Source organism: Anticarsia gemmatalis, chromosome 22, assembly GCF_050436995.1.
Source record: "Anticarsia gemmatalis isolate Benzon Research Colony breed Stoneville strain chromosome 22, ilAntGemm2 primary, whole genome shotgun sequence".
Classification (NCBI taxonomy): domain Eukaryota; kingdom Metazoa; phylum Arthropoda; class Insecta; order Lepidoptera; family Erebidae; genus Anticarsia; species Anticarsia gemmatalis.
Window position 1 is genome coordinate 7,845,924 of NC_134766.1, and position 18,197 is coordinate 7,864,120.

General features: G+C 34.6%; 1 protein-coding gene across 1 annotated transcript in view; it reads left to right on the forward strand.

The window, feature by feature from the left end:
• Positions 1-16,982, forward strand: part of LOC142982855 (orexin receptor type 2-like) — a 97,607-nt gene extending 80,625 nt beyond the window's left edge. The window contains exons 6-8 of the mRNA XM_076129553.1: positions 7,235-7,334; positions 13,652-13,764; positions 15,656-16,982. Of these exons, the coding sequence (XP_075985668.1) occupies positions 7,235-7,334; positions 13,652-13,764; positions 15,656-15,858 (416 nt within the window). The 3' untranslated portion in view covers positions 15,859-16,982. The remainder of the gene's footprint in view (positions 1-7,234; positions 7,335-13,651; positions 13,765-15,655) is intronic.
• Positions 16,983-18,197: the final 1,215 nt, after the last annotated feature.

Here is an 18,197-nt window from a genome sequence, read left to right on the forward strand (position 1 = left end):
AGCCCGTTAGAGGCGCTTAACAGATTTTATTGTAAAATTTCTCGACTACTAGCCGGTTGTCGGTAGTCGATAGTGGTAGAGAATCGAGGTACAGATGCCCAGTGTCGTGTTTGGACTACCGTCGGCCTAACACGCTGTATATTTGTAGACTCAATCCATACTATCCATACTAATATTATAAATGCGAAAGTAACTCTGTCTGTCTCTCTGTCTCTCTGTCTGTCTGTCTGTCTGCTACTCAATCACGCCTAAACTACTGAACCGATTTGCGTGAAATTTGGTATGGAGATATTTTGATACTCGAGAAAGGACATAGGCTAGTTTTTATCCCGGGAAAATGACGCATTTCCCGGGAAATTTCAGGTGGCGAACGAAATCCCGAATAATCAATATTATAATGACATTGAATTTCGTTAAAAACAAAATTCCGTTGTCATGGCAACTGTTTTAATAGCGGATATGCCTTAGCGCAACTTCGTTACATATATTAAGAGATATAAATAATTTTGAGAATATTTTTCGTGAAAAAAAAACATATTTTGTATCATCACGCTACGAACAATAGGCGCAGAGTAGGTAACAGTAAAAAGTGTAACAAAAACATGGAAAATTCTGACCCATTCTCTCTTATGTGACGCAAGCGAAGTTGCGCGGGTCAGCTTGTGCCTAATAATTTTCTCATACCGTGTGAAGATCGTTTACGGGTTTAAATCATTTACCCCCAGTTTCTGGAGGTAAATTCAACGGTAGTATATCTATTCAATAGCGTTAAGTCAGGTTATGTATGTAAAATTAAAATAATAAGTTTATATTTTATACTATATTTACACGTCAAAACTGTGTCTAGACTGTCTATATTTTTTAATCTCGCATTTGAAGTCCAGCCGCAATTAAAAATACGACAAAAGCCAAAGACCTCATACAAATTCTTAACGTTTTAATACATAGCAAATTAGTTTCAGTTTCAAACTCTGTTAAAATCAATACTGAATTTAATATGGAGTTGTTTCAACTGTCTGTGTTGATCTTGTGCATCCCGTCTACTTCGCTAGTCGTCAAAGGGAGTTTGAAAAATGTATGCAGATACAAAACGTGAGATAAGCATTTGCATAAAATTCTATTCGTCATGTGGTCTCGGGTTTGATTCCCGGATCAAACAGAGCGTTATTGGGCTTTTATAACTCATAATTATCTATTTTGACTGCCTCCGCAGTGCAGTGGTTAAAGTCGCCACGCCGCTTCCATTGGGTCGGGAGGTCGTGGGTATGAGTCCTACACGTAATAATTGTTTGTGCGATCCACATATAATTGTTTCGGGTCTGGTTGTACTTTGTATCCGTAGTTTGTATGTTTGTAAAAGTCCCCGCGACACAATAGCAATTCTTAGTGCGGGAGTTGTCTTATTTAAAATAAAAGAAAAACGCAAGACACCTCTACCTTCGATATAACATAAAAAAAGAAACAAAAACGTAACCTAACACTCTCATATCATCACACATCTTCAGATATAACACCAGTCATTAATTTATTAGTAGAGGTCGTAAAACGTGCTTTACTTAGTAATAAAGGCATAGTTTATTATTTGCCTAGAGGTACGTGGGTCTACGTGTAATGGACTCATGTACGAGGCCTTTTCTAAAGGTTGTGATGTAGGTGGCATATTAGTCTTAAGTTTTGTTGGGTCTAGAAAGTTTATAAATTACTAGCTGACCCGCGCAACTTCGCTTGCGTCCAATAAGAGAGAATGGGTAAAAATTTTCCCCGTTTTTGTAACATTAATTACTGGTACTCTGCTCCTTTTGCTCGTAGCGTGATATCAAAATATCTCCATACCAAATTTCATGCGAATTGGTTCAGTAGTTTAGGCGTGATTGAGTAGCAGACAGACAGAGTTACTTTCGCATTTATAATATTATAGTATATAGTATGGATGAGCTAGTGTCTGCATAGTTCGTGTAGAAAAAATATCAAGGGGTAAAAAGTATCCAGGATATAAACTATTTAGAAGTATATAAGTATGTTTATCAGTTACTTGGTTACCATAGTACAAGCTCTGCTTAGTTTGGAATCAAATGACCGTGTGTGAGTTGTCCAATAATATTTATTTATTTATTTGTCTTACGAATTTAGTCTTTATATCTTTTCAGGAACTTTTGCGTATACTTGCTACGTAACGTTTAATTGTAAGATAGTTATTATATTAGTAGGATCGATTAGTTACTTAAGAGACGCTCTAATCGATAGAGTTTTGATTGCATTTCGCAATTCGTTGATCATATGCCGATTCCAATTTGGTGTAATTAAGCTGTTCACTTGGATCGCACTTCGATTGCAATTTGATTTCATCGAACTTAGTCGCTACATTGGATTTAGATCTCATCGCAACGTCTAGATTTTCTTATTGAGTCTTATTATCGTATTTCTATTACGTCTTCAAATCATTAATATTAAAACTTTGGTTAATTACTTTTATTTAGTCCTTATTTCTTCAAACATGATATAAATCCAGTTATTACTGAGAAACATAATATAAGACATCGAAAAATCCAAAAGCATTTTAAAAATACTTTTTTTTGTAACCAAAAAGGATTTAGTTTCGTGTTCTTATTTACATATAAGACGTATTTTATATCTGGGGGCACGGAAGTGCCCCCGCAAGTCGAGCAAAAAAAAAGCGGCACGGCCGTAACATCCTTTTCTCGAAGCAATTCGGGCTATTTTTGACACCCCTATAATTTCGTAGTGGATAAAACAAGAAGCCTGGATTTTCAGCAACTAATCAGTCATTGTATAAACACGGTATATTTAAAATTTCAGTCAATTTAAACCAATAGCTTAAGAATGACAACTTGTTAAAATTTTGAATTTTGTCACTCACTGATTCACTGACTCACTGACTCACCGATCATCAAAAGTCTAAGGTACTTCTAGCAGACTTAGAAGCTTAAAATTTAGAATACAAATAGGGTTTAGTGTCTTAATCATGGGAAAAATTCAATATTTTCTAATTTCGGTCAAGTTTTCTAAATACACTAACTGCAACAATAACTTTGTAATCCCATATAAATGTATAAGATTACAAGGTTACATTTGCAGTTAATGAATGAAATTATTATTTCTGTAGAAAATAAAATAAATAGGTGTAAATATGTATCTACTATATGAGACATAGCGGGAAGGGGTATAGGGTGGGTAAGGGTGTTAAGCCCATGAAACTGAACAACATTCCCATAGGAAAATATGTTGAATTATGAAAAAAATACGGCTTTCCATACAAATTGGACTTATGTTTGCTCTATTCGCTCTACAAAAAGAAGTGAGATGCCATCAAAAACATTCTGTAAAAACCTCAAGTCTCGCCGTAAAAAGTTGTGAGATCTATATAATACCAAGTCGATTAATCTATTTAGTCTCTACTTAAAGGACCTTCTGTCTTAAGTTATTACATATGTTATTATCATGCCAATTTTAAAAAAATACCTTTAAAACAAATAGATCGACTTGGTCATCGCAAGAAAACACAAATTCGCCATTATTAACATTTCAGGAGCATTAACTTCTTGTCGTGCTGTGTAGTGTGATACATACTAATAATCAAATCATGCGATGGCCAGGTCGGTCTATTTGTTTTAAAGGTATTTTTTTTTAAATTGGCATGATAATAACATATGTAATAACTTAAGACAGAAGGTCCTTTAAGTAGAGACTAAATAGATTAATCGACTTGGTATTATATAGATCTCACAACTTTTTACGGCGAGACTTGAGGTTTTTACAGAATGTTTTTGATGGCATTCATATTTTCTTAGAAACATGTGTGGGCAAATCATCTTCTTTTCCAAGAACTTTTCAACATACTTTTTTGTATAAAGAATTAGTAGTACTTTAGAACTTAGATTCTAGTTGCGGGCAAATTGCTAGCATTTTCAAAGTTATTTATTAGCAAGTTTATGAACACATACCTAATTAGGCACTTGATTTTCTTATTACCAACTTTGCTACAAGTTTTGAAAAGTTTCGCCAGGTTGAGAATCTTGCAGTAAATTGCTTCCGTGTTAAAAATAAAATGAGCAAAATCTTGTACTTTCACGAAACTATCCAGCGGTCAAAACTTGGACATCCTTGCCCCCGCAAGTCGAGCAAAAAAAAAGCGATCTATTTGTTTTAAACGTAAAATATTTTTAATATTGGCATGATAATAACTTATGTAATAACTTAAGACAGTACTTTAAGTAGAAACTAAATAGATTAATCGACTTGGTATTACATAGATCTCACAACTTTTTTACGGCAGAGAGACTGAGCTGCGAGATTTGGGTTTTTTTACAGAATGTTTTTGATGGGAAATATAATTATATGAGCAGAGTCCTACACAGTTAGCTGGTTTCAATGAAACTGAAACCGAAAATCGACCAGAAGGATATTATTAGCTACTTTTAAACTCTACTTCATATTTTTTTATGTTTAGTGAGTAAACGGTCTGTCGGTTAAGCAACTCTTGGCGCGGTCATTCTATAGATGGGTGACCGCATAGTGATATTTGAGCTGGGCGTCTCCGTGCTTCGGAGGGCACGTAAAAAGTTGGCCGTTAAGCCATGCCTCTCGGGCGGCTTGAACAACTTTGACACTAGGTTGGCCACTAACCATACGACAAACAAACAAACAACAGTAGGTAATACTTAGTAACACATTATATACTTTAATATTGAGAAAGCTATCTAAGCAGACGAAGCCGCGGGCACAATCTAGTTAATAACATATTACAAACAGCTCATCTGTTCAAAGTTGCACATGTTACGAGTTCAAAGCAAAGTTGAATGTATTTAATTAATTTCAACTGCGGTATGAACTGAAACTTTGTTTCGTGATACCGAACGTAATTTGTGGAAATCTGTATATTTGATGTTTATTTGATATTAACTATTATATACAAGTCGATTTGATATGTTATATTCACTTTAAAATACTTTTATAGTGTGCTAGATAACGTGTTTTCATTAGCCATTTAGCCCTTGTATTGTTTCTTTGCGGGAATGTCATATAAATCTATTACCTACCTTACACTTTGTTCTAGTTCATACAATATGTTTATTTATTAAATCAATTTTTCAACACATTCATTGAATTAATCGTACCAATATTATAAATGCAAACGTTTGTGAGAATGGATATATGTCTGTATGCGTGTATGTCTGTTACTCAATCACGCAAAAACTACTGAATAAATTATTATGAAACTTGGAATACAAATAGTTTATAGCCTAAATTAACACATCGAATACCTTTTAAACTGGTAAATAATTTTACACAGGCGTAGCCGCGGTCAGAAGCTAGTACAATATATGGCCTATAATTACTTATCTTTGAACTAAAGCTTCAAGTCCTAAAGGTCTATCCTATTAATTAAGGCTTAATTTAGCTTTTGTATTGACCCTTAACGTATTGGTCAGTGTGGCCTTTAATTAATTTGAGGCCTTATCATTTACAATAATTACTATCTGACCAAGGCTTGTATATAATTGCTATTACTTAATTTGACTTATCTTTATTGCAAACAAGATTGCCTGCGCGGTACGATTCTTGTCTAAATTTATAAGATTTTCTACAATTTTTTTCGCAATATTTTTCATTTTTTCTCTTGTCTCTCTCTCTAAAAATCTTCCCTGTGTCTAAATTGATTAAACAATATTGAAAATATTTGTTTGACAACACACTTGTCTATTTATTTTAATTTATATACTTCATGAGGGACATAAGTATGGAAGAAAATTATTTTCCGAAATTTGCCTTTTCAAACTTGTTAGTTTTTTTTGCAAATACCTTAAACAATGCTGCCAAAGTTTTTATGTTTGTACCTACTGGTCAAAGTGCACTTCTTTTGGAATCGAACTCGAGTCTTTCAGATTAAAATTACTGGATTTGATCTTCTAAGGGTTTCAGGACTCATAGATTAAGTGTTGTTTATGTATTGGAAAGATCAATATTCTACTTAGCAATTTAACCCAAACTAATGCATAACTGAAACCAGTCATTAATATTGTTAAAAATAACTTCCAGTTAAAATTCTACTAGCGTAAAATTATTAAAAATTCAATTCACTTTTCAGAGTTCATCAAACAATTTTATTTATAGAATAAATATAAACTTTGTACATAGCAAAGTATAGCTTCAAAAAATATTTCCAAATTGAATCAAAGTAAAGTTCAAAATAATTTGTATGTCTAACGAGTGCAGATGTTACTTTATGTTCAAACAAAAACAATAAATTACGATCTAAAGTTACTTTGAAGTAGATATTTAAGGAGTCTTCACGATAAAGCCGGGTCCAGACAACTGTAACGTACTATAATCCACCGCGTAATGTAACATTCTGCCCGTAGACAAAATTGCGAACGTTACCGAGTGTTACATGAAACGTTTGCAGCGCCGTAGAAGTCACAGATAACCAATCTGCTAAATTAATTGACAGTATGAGAACAGCAGTCAAAATGCAATCTGTAAAGATATCTGATAGATAGGAGTGGTGAAATCGGGCCTTATCTCTTTGACCGCCACGGACGGCTATACTTTACCAATCAGAACCTGCTCACGACGCTATATTCTTGTCGAAAGCGTCGTGAGCACTTTTTGATTTGTCGAGTATAGCCGACCGTGGCGGTCACAGGGTTAATCACGCCGCCACTGGCCTAACTTTGTCAGCGTGTTTAGTGTGTAGATGGCTTTAGGCTGACAAAGTTATCAATTAGGTGTTCTAAAACTTTGAATACTAGGCTTAGTAATTGAAGTATTAAGCGCTGATTGTCAAAAGGAATATTTGAGGATTAGGTTTAATATAATTTATTACAAGCTGTATTATTTTGACGTTGAAGTAATAAAATGTTACTCAAAGCAAAGTTACGTTTAAATCTTGCATTGTTCATAATTTAGGCGTATAGTTATAGGTATAGTATAGTATGTCGTAAGCATATAAATGAATAAAAACCTTTTTAGAGTACTTTCAATATTTCGATCTAAATTCTACCATACATACCGGTAAAAAGTTAATAAAAAAAAAATATTAAGCAAATAATGAGATAATATATATGTTTCGTCTTTTGCAGAATTATAATCTAAATTCTAATAGACTAAAATAAATTGCCTAGTGGTAACATCGTCTTAATTTTGTAGTATTTAAATAAAAACTTTAGGAAAGTAATTTTCAAAATTTTAATTGTTTTCTGTGTTTCATTTCCAGCTCAGCTACGTTCAAGACGGAAGGCAGCTAAGATGTTAGTGGCCGTGGTCATCATGTTCGCCGTCTGCTACTTTCCTGTACACCTACTCTCTGTGCTCAGGTAACAATATAAAACTATCACATAGCCTTCTATGAATGTTAAGGTTTGTAGAGTGGGGTGTGATCTTCGCCCGTCCCATGGCCGTCAGTCCGTTACTGCTTTGGTCCGCCTTCCGTCTTCACGTCTTGCCAAGTGCCCTATTTCTCCAATACTATAAAACCTAATTTGATAAAATTTGCCATGCATAAATATGGACGTGATTTGGAAGGAAAGAGAAGAACCTTTTGATCACATGGGTGATGTTGATGGGACACTCAAACAAAAAATGGTCAGTTTTAACCTGGATTATCAAATATGATACTTTTCATCTCTCCTTGTACTAAACAAAGTCGCGGGCAGAAACTAGTTTTACTTGTTTTATGTTTAACAAACTCTCGATTTATCCTGTCGCCTTTCAGAACTACTTATAAGAACATCAAATATTTTAAGAAGTTGAGAACCTAATTGAAGTTGGTCAGACACGCTAAGTTTACTAAGAAATTACTTACGACAGGTCTTTCGTGGAACGTTCGCAGTGCCACTAAAGTACTTCGAAGTAAATTCTGAGCACCCAATTTGTATGGACATTTGACTTCTTACTTCCTTTTATACAGATTAAAAAGTTTTATTGAAGAAAACCAGAGGGAATCTACTAACGATTACATTTATGATACAAAAAAAGTATTCATTATGACTATTTATCAGTTCGGCTGTATATTATAATATCCTACATGCTTATAAGAGTGGCCTGGAGTTTCTTGCCAGCTCTTCTCATTGGCCCTACCTTCCGAACTGGCGGTAAATTCACTCTCTGTATCATTGACTATCATAAGTGTCAACATTTGACCTATATGAATAAATGATTTGATTTGATTTTGATTATATACATAATATCACGCCTGTTATACCCAATGGTGTAGGCAGAAGTGTATGATATACACCCACATTATGTCATTAATAATGATAGTTCCATGTAATAGGGGACAAGTCAATTGCCGTATACTAAGCACGTAACAAATCTCCAGGAACTAGCAAAGCACTTTACCTTACCTGGAAATTGAACCCGAGACCTATAGTCAGTAGTAGCAGGCCCAGACCACAGAAGCAGTTAATTATAAACTGATTGATCAATCAAATATGTACCAATACATAAACCGATACTTACAAGGTCCTTCAAAGAATCTCCAACGTTTTTCCCACAAGTTATAACTGACTTAACTCTTATAATTGACACAAGACATTATTGACAAGTAACTCAGTGGTATTTGTTCTGCTACTTGCAGACGCTACGTCTAATGTAACAGTCAATAATGACTAACTGACAAATATTATGTGGTAATTTATTCTTAAGATGAGAATACACTTGTAAACTATGTCAAAACAGTCACACTGATTCGATGAGGCGCCCATAGCCAGTTGCGCTCACCGGTCGGTAAACGATCTGTGGGTTAAGCAAACCTTGGCGCGGTCATTTCATAGATGGGTGACCGCATAGTCCCGGTCAAAGGCGGCCTTGAGTCCATCAAACTGGCTTATTGCAGATTGTGGATTTAAAATAAAAATTAGGTTTTAAGCTACAAAAAATATTACAAAGACGCAATACTGTTACTGCTGGGCAAGTTTTTCCTGCTGATATTATAACGATTGTTCTATAATCTGAGAGATTGATGGCACAAACCCGGAACTAGAAGCTAATAAAGTGACGGTTAGAACAAATGATTAATATTGTTGACACTGTAATCATGTTGTATCTGGCTACTAAATACACAAAGGGATGGTAAAACTTTGGCCAGACCTCGGACAAACTAAACAACAGCTGCTTTTGGAAACATACAAACTTAATTTGGCGATAGTTATACGGTAAAATCTTTATACATATAATTCTTCTGTAAGTGTGTATGTCACTGAACTTCTCTTAAACGACTGGACCGATTTTGATAAAAAAATTTGTGTGTGTTTAAGGGGATCTGAGAATGGTTTAGATTCACAATTTTGTCCGCTGGACAATGTTTTTTTAATTAATTTTTAATTTATTAGAAAGGACAACGTCTGTCGGGTCCGCTAGTAGAAGTATAAGAAATACACACATGTTTCGTGATTAACAATGTCGGTCCCAATACTCCCAATTTAAGGCTAAGTTCATATGATCGCGCGGAGCCGCTCGTTTCCTTAAACAATTACATGAAAATATTTTTACATACATTGACAAATGGTGACGCGACTGGTGTTCATTTCAGTTCCGCGAAATACGTAAATCACGATCGCCAACACTCTGAACTATCGAATAGCTAGCTTTTGACATTTTAAAATAACTTGAATGAAAATAAATGTCATAGTGAAACATACACGCGCCGCTGGTTAGTTTTTATTTATAAAAAATCCATATAGCAAGCAAGGCCCCAAAATTGGCCATCTATACGTAGTATTATACAGTATATTTTTTATTTTTTTTTAAAACAACTCCTGCAATAAGAACTGCTCTCGTGTCGCGGGGACTTTTACAAACATACAAACAACGGACATAAAGTACAACCAGACCCGTAACAATTATTTGCCGATCGCACAAATAATTGTTCCGTGTGGGAATCGAACCAACTAGCTCCTGACGCAATGGTAGCGGCGGCGGCGTGGCGACCTAAACCAAGTCAAGTTTTTGTATTCTACTATAGCATATTATACTAATCAAATGTATATTCTGGGCTTAGGGCTTGTGTGTACACTTCTTAACAAATCACGGAGCTTCATAGTTAAATATAATGACGGATATGAATCCAGACGTGTGATTTCATTTGAAAGAATTTGTTTGTGTAACATTGCATTGCACTTACCTACTAAATGAAGTTGCAATAATATTAATTGAGGGTTTGCAATTGCTTGTAGATTATGACAATAACTTGCAGATTGAGCCTTCGAAATAGTTAGTAGAAAATACAATAAAGGGCATTTTAAAAATAAGTTCCATATCTCAGCATTATTATTTTTTTTGAGTAAACTGCCGGTGGTCTAGGAGTACTTATGATTTCACATTAAATAAAAACTAAATAGGTGAATACAATAATTAGATGATTTTTGTAAGGAAGAGTATCTGTCAACAAATTTCTTCACATTAAAATAGGACAAAAATAACAAAATTTTCACTAAAGGTAAAAAGTTCAAAAGTTTATTAGATTACAATTTTTCCAGGAAAACCCTGAAGGATCTTTAATAACACCATAATTTCATAACTTTACTCTTAAAATGATTTCCTTAATTAATCTTTACACGTGTTAGCAAACAATTTGGACGACAAAATTCAAATCTTTGAACACTCGACGGGACTTGAAATCTAAAGGTTTACGATAAACAAATTTTTCAAAAACCCTTTTGTAGTCTGCAAACTTATTGCATAGTACAAAAGTAGATTAGTTTTCTCTGTGATATTTAAAAACTGATTCCATAGAAAAGAGACCTCTACCCATTGAGTTTATGGATAAAAAGTATATTAGTTAATTAAAAATTCTACTGCAACTGTATTGGGTTGGATAAAAATAAAATACTTTTTATCTACCACTCCAAAAAAAATATAAAACTGCCGCTGCAATGGCTTATTTCCTATTTGTCCACTAGCCCGAAGAGCAGAGGTTGCTAATTTTACGTATCCCAGACTATTTGTATTTGCCTTCGTATCAACAGACCATTTTCAAACTTAAATTTGGTTTTGCTATTTAGGTTAGTTAAAACTTTCAAATCGAAATCAAACTCACTTATCTTCGAGATATCACACTACCGATCACCTTAGCCTTTGCGTCCCAACTTTTAATGTATTATCCCTGTCCCCAAATATTCTCAATATAAAACAACTTATAAACTTTCTCACCGTTTTCATGAACGGCATTCCTCAGACGGATATCTACGGAAGTTATGTCAAGTTTATTTATAAGTAAGAAGAACGACTTTTGACGAAGTGTTCGACTTTGGAAATTAAAAGTTTTAAGCTGTAAAAGAATATATACAAAGTTAGGATGTAATTGTTTACCATTTTTCAAGAAACCTTTCTTGTTATTTTTCTGCTGTAATTTGTAATATTGATAAATGGATAGACTTGCAGGATTAAGTTATAGTAAAACTAGTCTTTGTCTGCGACTTCGTCCCCGCGGTTGGTGACTTAGGACAGAATTTTCTCACACACTTTCAGCTCTTATTCTATCCTCCTAGGGGTGAAATTGATCAAAATCCTCTCTTAGCGGATGCATACGTCATCACATCTACCTGTAGCTCGATTCTCTACTACCATCGACTACCGACAACCGAATTATCATCGAGAAATTTTGTTTGAAAATCTGATCAGCGCCTCTGACGGGTGGTGTCGTAGGAAACATTTTGGCAGTACATTCTAAATGTCAAAATTTCGATAGCTAGCCGGTTGTCGGTAGTCGATAGTGGTAGATAATCGAGGTACAGCATGCCAAATTTTAGCCTGTTCTGTCCAGTGGTTTAGGCTGTGTGTTAATAGATCACTATGTCAGTCAAAACATTATTATTCTGACATAGTTTGTGACCAGGAGTTTATTACCAGTTCTTCTCATTGGGCCTAATTCAAGCCTAGTTCAAATTCACTCCCTGTATCATTGACTATCATAAGTGTCAGCATTTGCCCTATATGAACAAATGATTTGATTTTGATTTCATACATATTTTATCGGGAATAACCAAAAATATATTATCCGCCCGGAAATATAATCCGAAACTTTGCGGTTGTAATGCGCGCACCATAAAAGTAGTCAATAATATTTGGTCGTGTTTCAGTAAAAAAGAACACATATTGGCAAAATAAATATAAAATTTCACATTTCAATAAATTTAAATCGTGGCATAAATTGCGGCGTGCTTTTCGCGGAAACAGATCAAAATTAGAAATATGTTTCAATTGGAATGAATAAACATTTTTTGTTACTAACCTTTTATACGGTTCTAATTCCACTGAATTTGACATTTGAAAACTGCTGTAGATCTATTTTTGGAATTAACTTTTTTTGTCAAAAGAACCACAAAAAATGGTTTTGGTAGTGAAATCGTAATTAAAACCTTTCAAAATTTTATTTTAATCTAGCCACTGGTTTCTAAGACATAATAATAGCTGGCATAGTTAAAATAGTCAAGCGGATCGATCTCTGAGATTAAGTTACGCTTGCCGGGGTTGTTCTGTGGACGGGTGACGATCTTATACATATCGAATTCCTCCGTGTTTCGGAAGGCACGTTTAATAAAATTGTGGCTGTCAATTTCAAAGATTTTTAACAGTAAGCAAAAGCTTGAAAGGCAACCTGACAAACAGTTTTACCGAATGGTATAGTTTAACCCAGGTAATGCAGTCGCTCTATGTAAAATGCTGGTATTTAGCTGCATTCGGTGAGACTGGAAGCCATATTTCCTAACACCATCACCAGTTTTTGTTTTCTAAATATTTTACCTGACAACCAAAAGAGGTTGAAAGTAATCTTGTTATAAAAAAAAACTTTCTGAAATCTGTAAACATGTTTCTTTTCATGGTCCTCTTAAAACTTAGCGACCCGTAAATCTTGAGGTTTTACCGTCTTTTCGAGATGGCGTCAATATTTGTAGAGTCTTGTTCCGGATTTGATCCTTTACGCGTGGGTTTATTGTTACTTGACACTTTGTTGAAATGTGGCATTTGTTGTAGAAAATTTGAATTGCTTATTAGTTTTTGTTTAGCATTAGTTAAAGAAATTATCTAGTAAAAATTAAATTGTAAAAACAACATAAAAATTATTATCTCAGGATACAATGCATACAAGAAATTTCAGAAGAAATGTACGAGATTGCGAGACATTACTTTACCAATTTTAATGTGATCCGTTTTGCTCTGCCCATAATTAAGTAATAATTGTCCGCATTAAAAGCTTTGTCAAGCCATTTCTACACCTATGAAACGCCATACAATAAATGCCATACAACTACTATTACGTTACCTCTACTTTCACCTTCGAGTACTACTACTACTTATCGTATGGTTAGTGGTCAACCTAGTGTCAAAGTTGTTCAAGCCGCCCGAGAGACTTTTTACGTGGCTTAACGACTGTTATCTTTATTGACAACTACCGGGACCGATCTTTTACGTGCCCTCCGAAGCACGGAGACGCCCAGCTCAAATACCACTATACGGTCAGCCATCTATGGAATGACCGCACCAAGGTTTGCTTAACCCACAGATCGTTTACCGAGCGGTGAGCGCAACTGGCTATGGGCGCCTCGAGTACCTTCAAGTATAACAAGCGTGACTCAATGCGTACTATGTATGTATGTATTCAATGCCTTAAGTCTTATTCTCTGTCTTCCAGGTACACGTTGGACATGGAGCAGAACGACGTGATCACCTGTCTCGCTCTAGTGTCTCATGTTATGTGCTACGCGAACTCCGCTGTTAACCCGGTTATATACAACTTTATGAGTGGTAAGTTTACTGTGTTTTCTCACTGTCGTTCTTAATGATACAGACTTATTACACTAACACCGGCTCTACACGTTGGCCCCAACGCTTGTACCAACGTTGGACTGCAAACTCGGTTAGGCGTCCAAATGTTGGCAAATAAACTAGTTCCGTCCCGTCAGATCGCGAGCGTTGGCGCAGATTCTTATCTTAGCACCAAAATTCATTTAAAATCCTTAGTTAGTTCTAAACCTTATGAGCTATATAAGACATCAAACTACGTCATTACAAATTGTCACCTACACGCAATACTCTCGAATTCTTAGTTCTTGTTAACTACAAACTTTTAGTCAAGATAAGTCAAAGTTTGCCAAACTTTTGACTACGGTGGGTGGCATGTGTTAAGTTAAGTCAAATGTTTGACATGGATAACTTCTAAACCACATAGTAGACGCCCTCATACTTTTGTTATGTAGTAAATAAATCTTGTTTCTATGCAAAACTTCTAAATTTAATTAAATTACGATCTCCTTCATTGGCTTTCTTAGCTATTTTTAACTTCACTTATCCTTAACCGTGATATATTATATATTTGTAAATAATATATCGCCAACTGAACACACACTGAAATGCATATAAATTTTTCTCATAACACATTATTGGTCCCGCGAATTACAAAGAGGTACTAATTTTGCAGCGTGTTCGTCAAAACTGGACCACTGCAAAAATCCTTATAATGGCAACTCCATTGATCGTTGCATAGAATCAAAAATCTATCTAAAGCCCTTCTCCCATTACGATACGCCCGCGCGACTCTAGTCTCGGAGACTAGTCGCCACGAAGTATCTCACATACATTTGTATGGAGACTACCAGTATCGTAATGTGAGAGTCTCCATACAAATGTATGTGAGATACTTCGTGGCGACTAGTCTCCGAGACTAGAGTCGCGCGGGCGTATCGTAATGGGAGAAGGGCTTAAATCAAAATTGAAAACAGCGTATTCCGTAAAAGAAGTCAGTTCGAGTTTTAAATAAAATATGTTGTTATTCCTTGTCTAAAATCGTGTAGTAAGAAGTAATATAACCCAGGTATTATAAATATCCGTGACACTACAAACAAACGACGTGTCACCCGTCTTTCTAACACGGCCGCGTAATATCCGGCCTGTAGAGTAAATGTTGATATTGCATACAAATCGGAGACGTTTGACCTTTACAGCTTCTATTGCCTACTAAGAATAGAATATTTTTTTTTTTTTTTTTTTTTTTTAATTTATTAAAGACAACTCCCGCACTAAGAATTGCTCTTGTGTCGCGGGGACTTTTACAAACATACAAACAACGGACACAAAGCACAACCAGACCCGAAACAATTATTTGTGGATCGCACAAATAATTGCTCCGTGTGGGAATCGAACCCACGACCTCCCGACGCAGTGGTATCGGCGTGGCGACCTAAACCACTGCGCCACGGAGGCAGTCTACTAGAGTTTGGAGTTTTGTGTACTAGAGGACATCATTGGGTTTTGATTTATTTCCAAAAGGGGAAATACGAAGATTTTAACAACGCTCGATATATGGCTATTGAGGTCTAAGGCCCTTGGGGGCGGAACTTCAATCCCAATAACCTGTCACATTCTCCTTAGTGATCATTTTGAATTCATGTGCTATGCCTTTGAATTTTTTTTTTGCTTTAGATAATGAAAGTTCTATTATAGCGTTACACCTACATATTTGAATGTCTGACAAATGCTTAACAAATCGCTGCATGGTCGTTTTCTCAATACATACATGAAATCACGTCTTTTCCCATTGGGTAAGCAATAACCAGAGAACTTCCCTTGCATCATTAATATCCTTAAATCTTGTCGAGTAAAGTTTAAGTTTCTTTAAAATATATCTTATCTTTTTCAGGTAAATTCCGTCGCGAGTTCCGCCGAGCATTCTGCTGCGCCACCACATCAGACCTAGAGAACTTCACTACTCTGACCCGCATCACGACGTCAAAGAAGAGACCCTGTGACCTTATGACCTTTGAGAGCAAGGCTCAAGGTCGCAACGTGTGTAGTACGACCTTTATACATAGTGCTTATAAAGATAAGTTTATATTGACTTAAGTATTGTTAATAGGGTGTGATTTTAATAGCCTACGTCATTATGCAAAATTTTATCATACTAAAAAGTGGAACTGTGCATATTTTTTTAAAAGCCATTACCGCAATACGAATTGCTCTTGTGTCGCGGGCACTTTAACAAACATACAAACAACAGACACGAAGTACAATCAGATCTGAAACAACTATTTGTGGATGCCACAAATAATTGTCCCGTGAGGGAATCGAATCCACGACGCAATGGTAGAGGCGTTGGCGTAGGCCACCTTAACCTTGCGCCACGCCGAGGTCGTTTTATATCCTTAGTTATCTTTAGCCTAGCACTGTGAATTATTATATTTTTGTAAAAACTTGCAGTTATCTCATGGGGTACTAACTACTAAAAGAGACGTAATGACGTAGACTAGTGTTGCTTCTTGGTATACAAAGTTGTATCTGTTTAATATTGAATAAAATAAGATTTAGAAAGAAAGTATTGAATTGTGATTTTGGAATGTAGAAATGGATTAAGATGTATCGTAATATAGATTTAAATATTCTAAAACTTTATACGCTTGGCTTTATGTTATTCTTTCACTCAATAATATTCGTCATAATAATATGGTAAGTGATCAACTTAGTGTCAAAGTTGTTGAAGCTGCTGGATGAACGACTTTTATCTTAATTGACAACAGCTGGAATAGGTATTTTAAGTGAATGAATCACGCTCATACCACTAAGCGGCTACCCATCCGTAAGCCATGTCCGCGCTAAGGTTGCTTAAAGCACTGATAGTTCACCGACTGGTGGGCGTAACTAGAAATGAGCGCTTCAATGTATATTATTATTATATTCTTTTAAAATAAATAAATGTACAAAATATGTATAGAGTAGCAAAATCGTATCGTGGCACCTTTTTCTGCAGTAGGTACTATCGAGTATCGAAAGTTGACATTTCAAATGTGCTACAAAATTAGTTCATCAATTTTCATAAAACATTTGTTGATAGCTAGCCGGTTGTCAATTTTCGACAAAAGAAAAAAAGATTTATCTCTGTAAACATTAGCTTTACGTATTCATGATTCTTGATTTTAGTTTTATAAAAAGCATTGCTGTATCATTTAGTACATACTTTTATATTTATTATGCGATTTCTGGTCATGACTAGTCTTAACGATTTTTTACAATATATTTTATAAAAAGATATATTTAATTTAAAAATCTACTGAATATGATAAATAAGAAAATAAACGTTTTATTTAATTATTTCTTCCCAAGAACGATGTCAACCTATAATGTTTTGCGTTTTATTATAATAAACGTGTTATATTCTAAAATGTGTAAGATACACATATTTTTTGCAAATATAAATGTCATTAGGTAAAACTTTTTTTTACGAAAAAATCATTGAATTCGTGCAATAAGACATGTTGTTATGATTGTTTTATAAAACCATGTTATAAAAAAAAAACTATACTTTTTATTATTTATGACTCTAAACTTTAACAAAATGCTGTAAAAATTAAATTTAAATGAGTAAAATAATATAAATAAGTAAATATATTTAGTGGTCATAATGTATCTTAAATGTGTATAGGTACTTAATAATTATCTCTGAATATAAAATCTAGTTAACATTTATCATCACATTATTTTATGAAATATCGAAAAAAACATAAATTGATCCATTTTTTATTTGAAAATTTTTATGTTATCGTTATTATATCTTTACTATTATTTTTAATTCTAGTTGAAATATTAACCTAGTTATTGAATTCAAAAAAGGTAATTAATAAACTTCACTTATTTGTTCATTATAAACATTTACAAGTGAGGAACATAAGAATAAATGTAAAAAATGTATACTTAATTAAATATTAATAATATCGCTTATTGTATAGATTAATGTGATTTATTTTGTATAAAACATTTGGATTTATAATAAATATTGCTCAGCGCATTGGCTTCTTTTATTTCTATAATCTTACGTGGTACTCCGTATAAACCTCTGTAACAGTCTTTCTACACTTAAGGTATAAGACCATTGATACAGGCTTGTGGTCTGGGCTACTGCACTACGTAGTCCAGACCACAAGCCTGTTGCGTTTGTACCATCGTCTTCCCTACACCCTGTATGTTTAAAAAAAGTTAGTTCTAACTTTTTTTTTTCTTAACGATTCTAATCGTTGGTACCGGGTATTAGCGCCATCTGTTGAAAAGCACTGTAACTATTTACTGTACCTGGTAAGGAAAAAAATGGTTTGTCGAGAGTCGAGGAAAAAAATGGTTTGTCGAGAGTCGTGTTCTTGAAAGTGTAGAGTAAGCTCCTGAAATACAGTTTGTGGAAATCTGTATAGATGGCG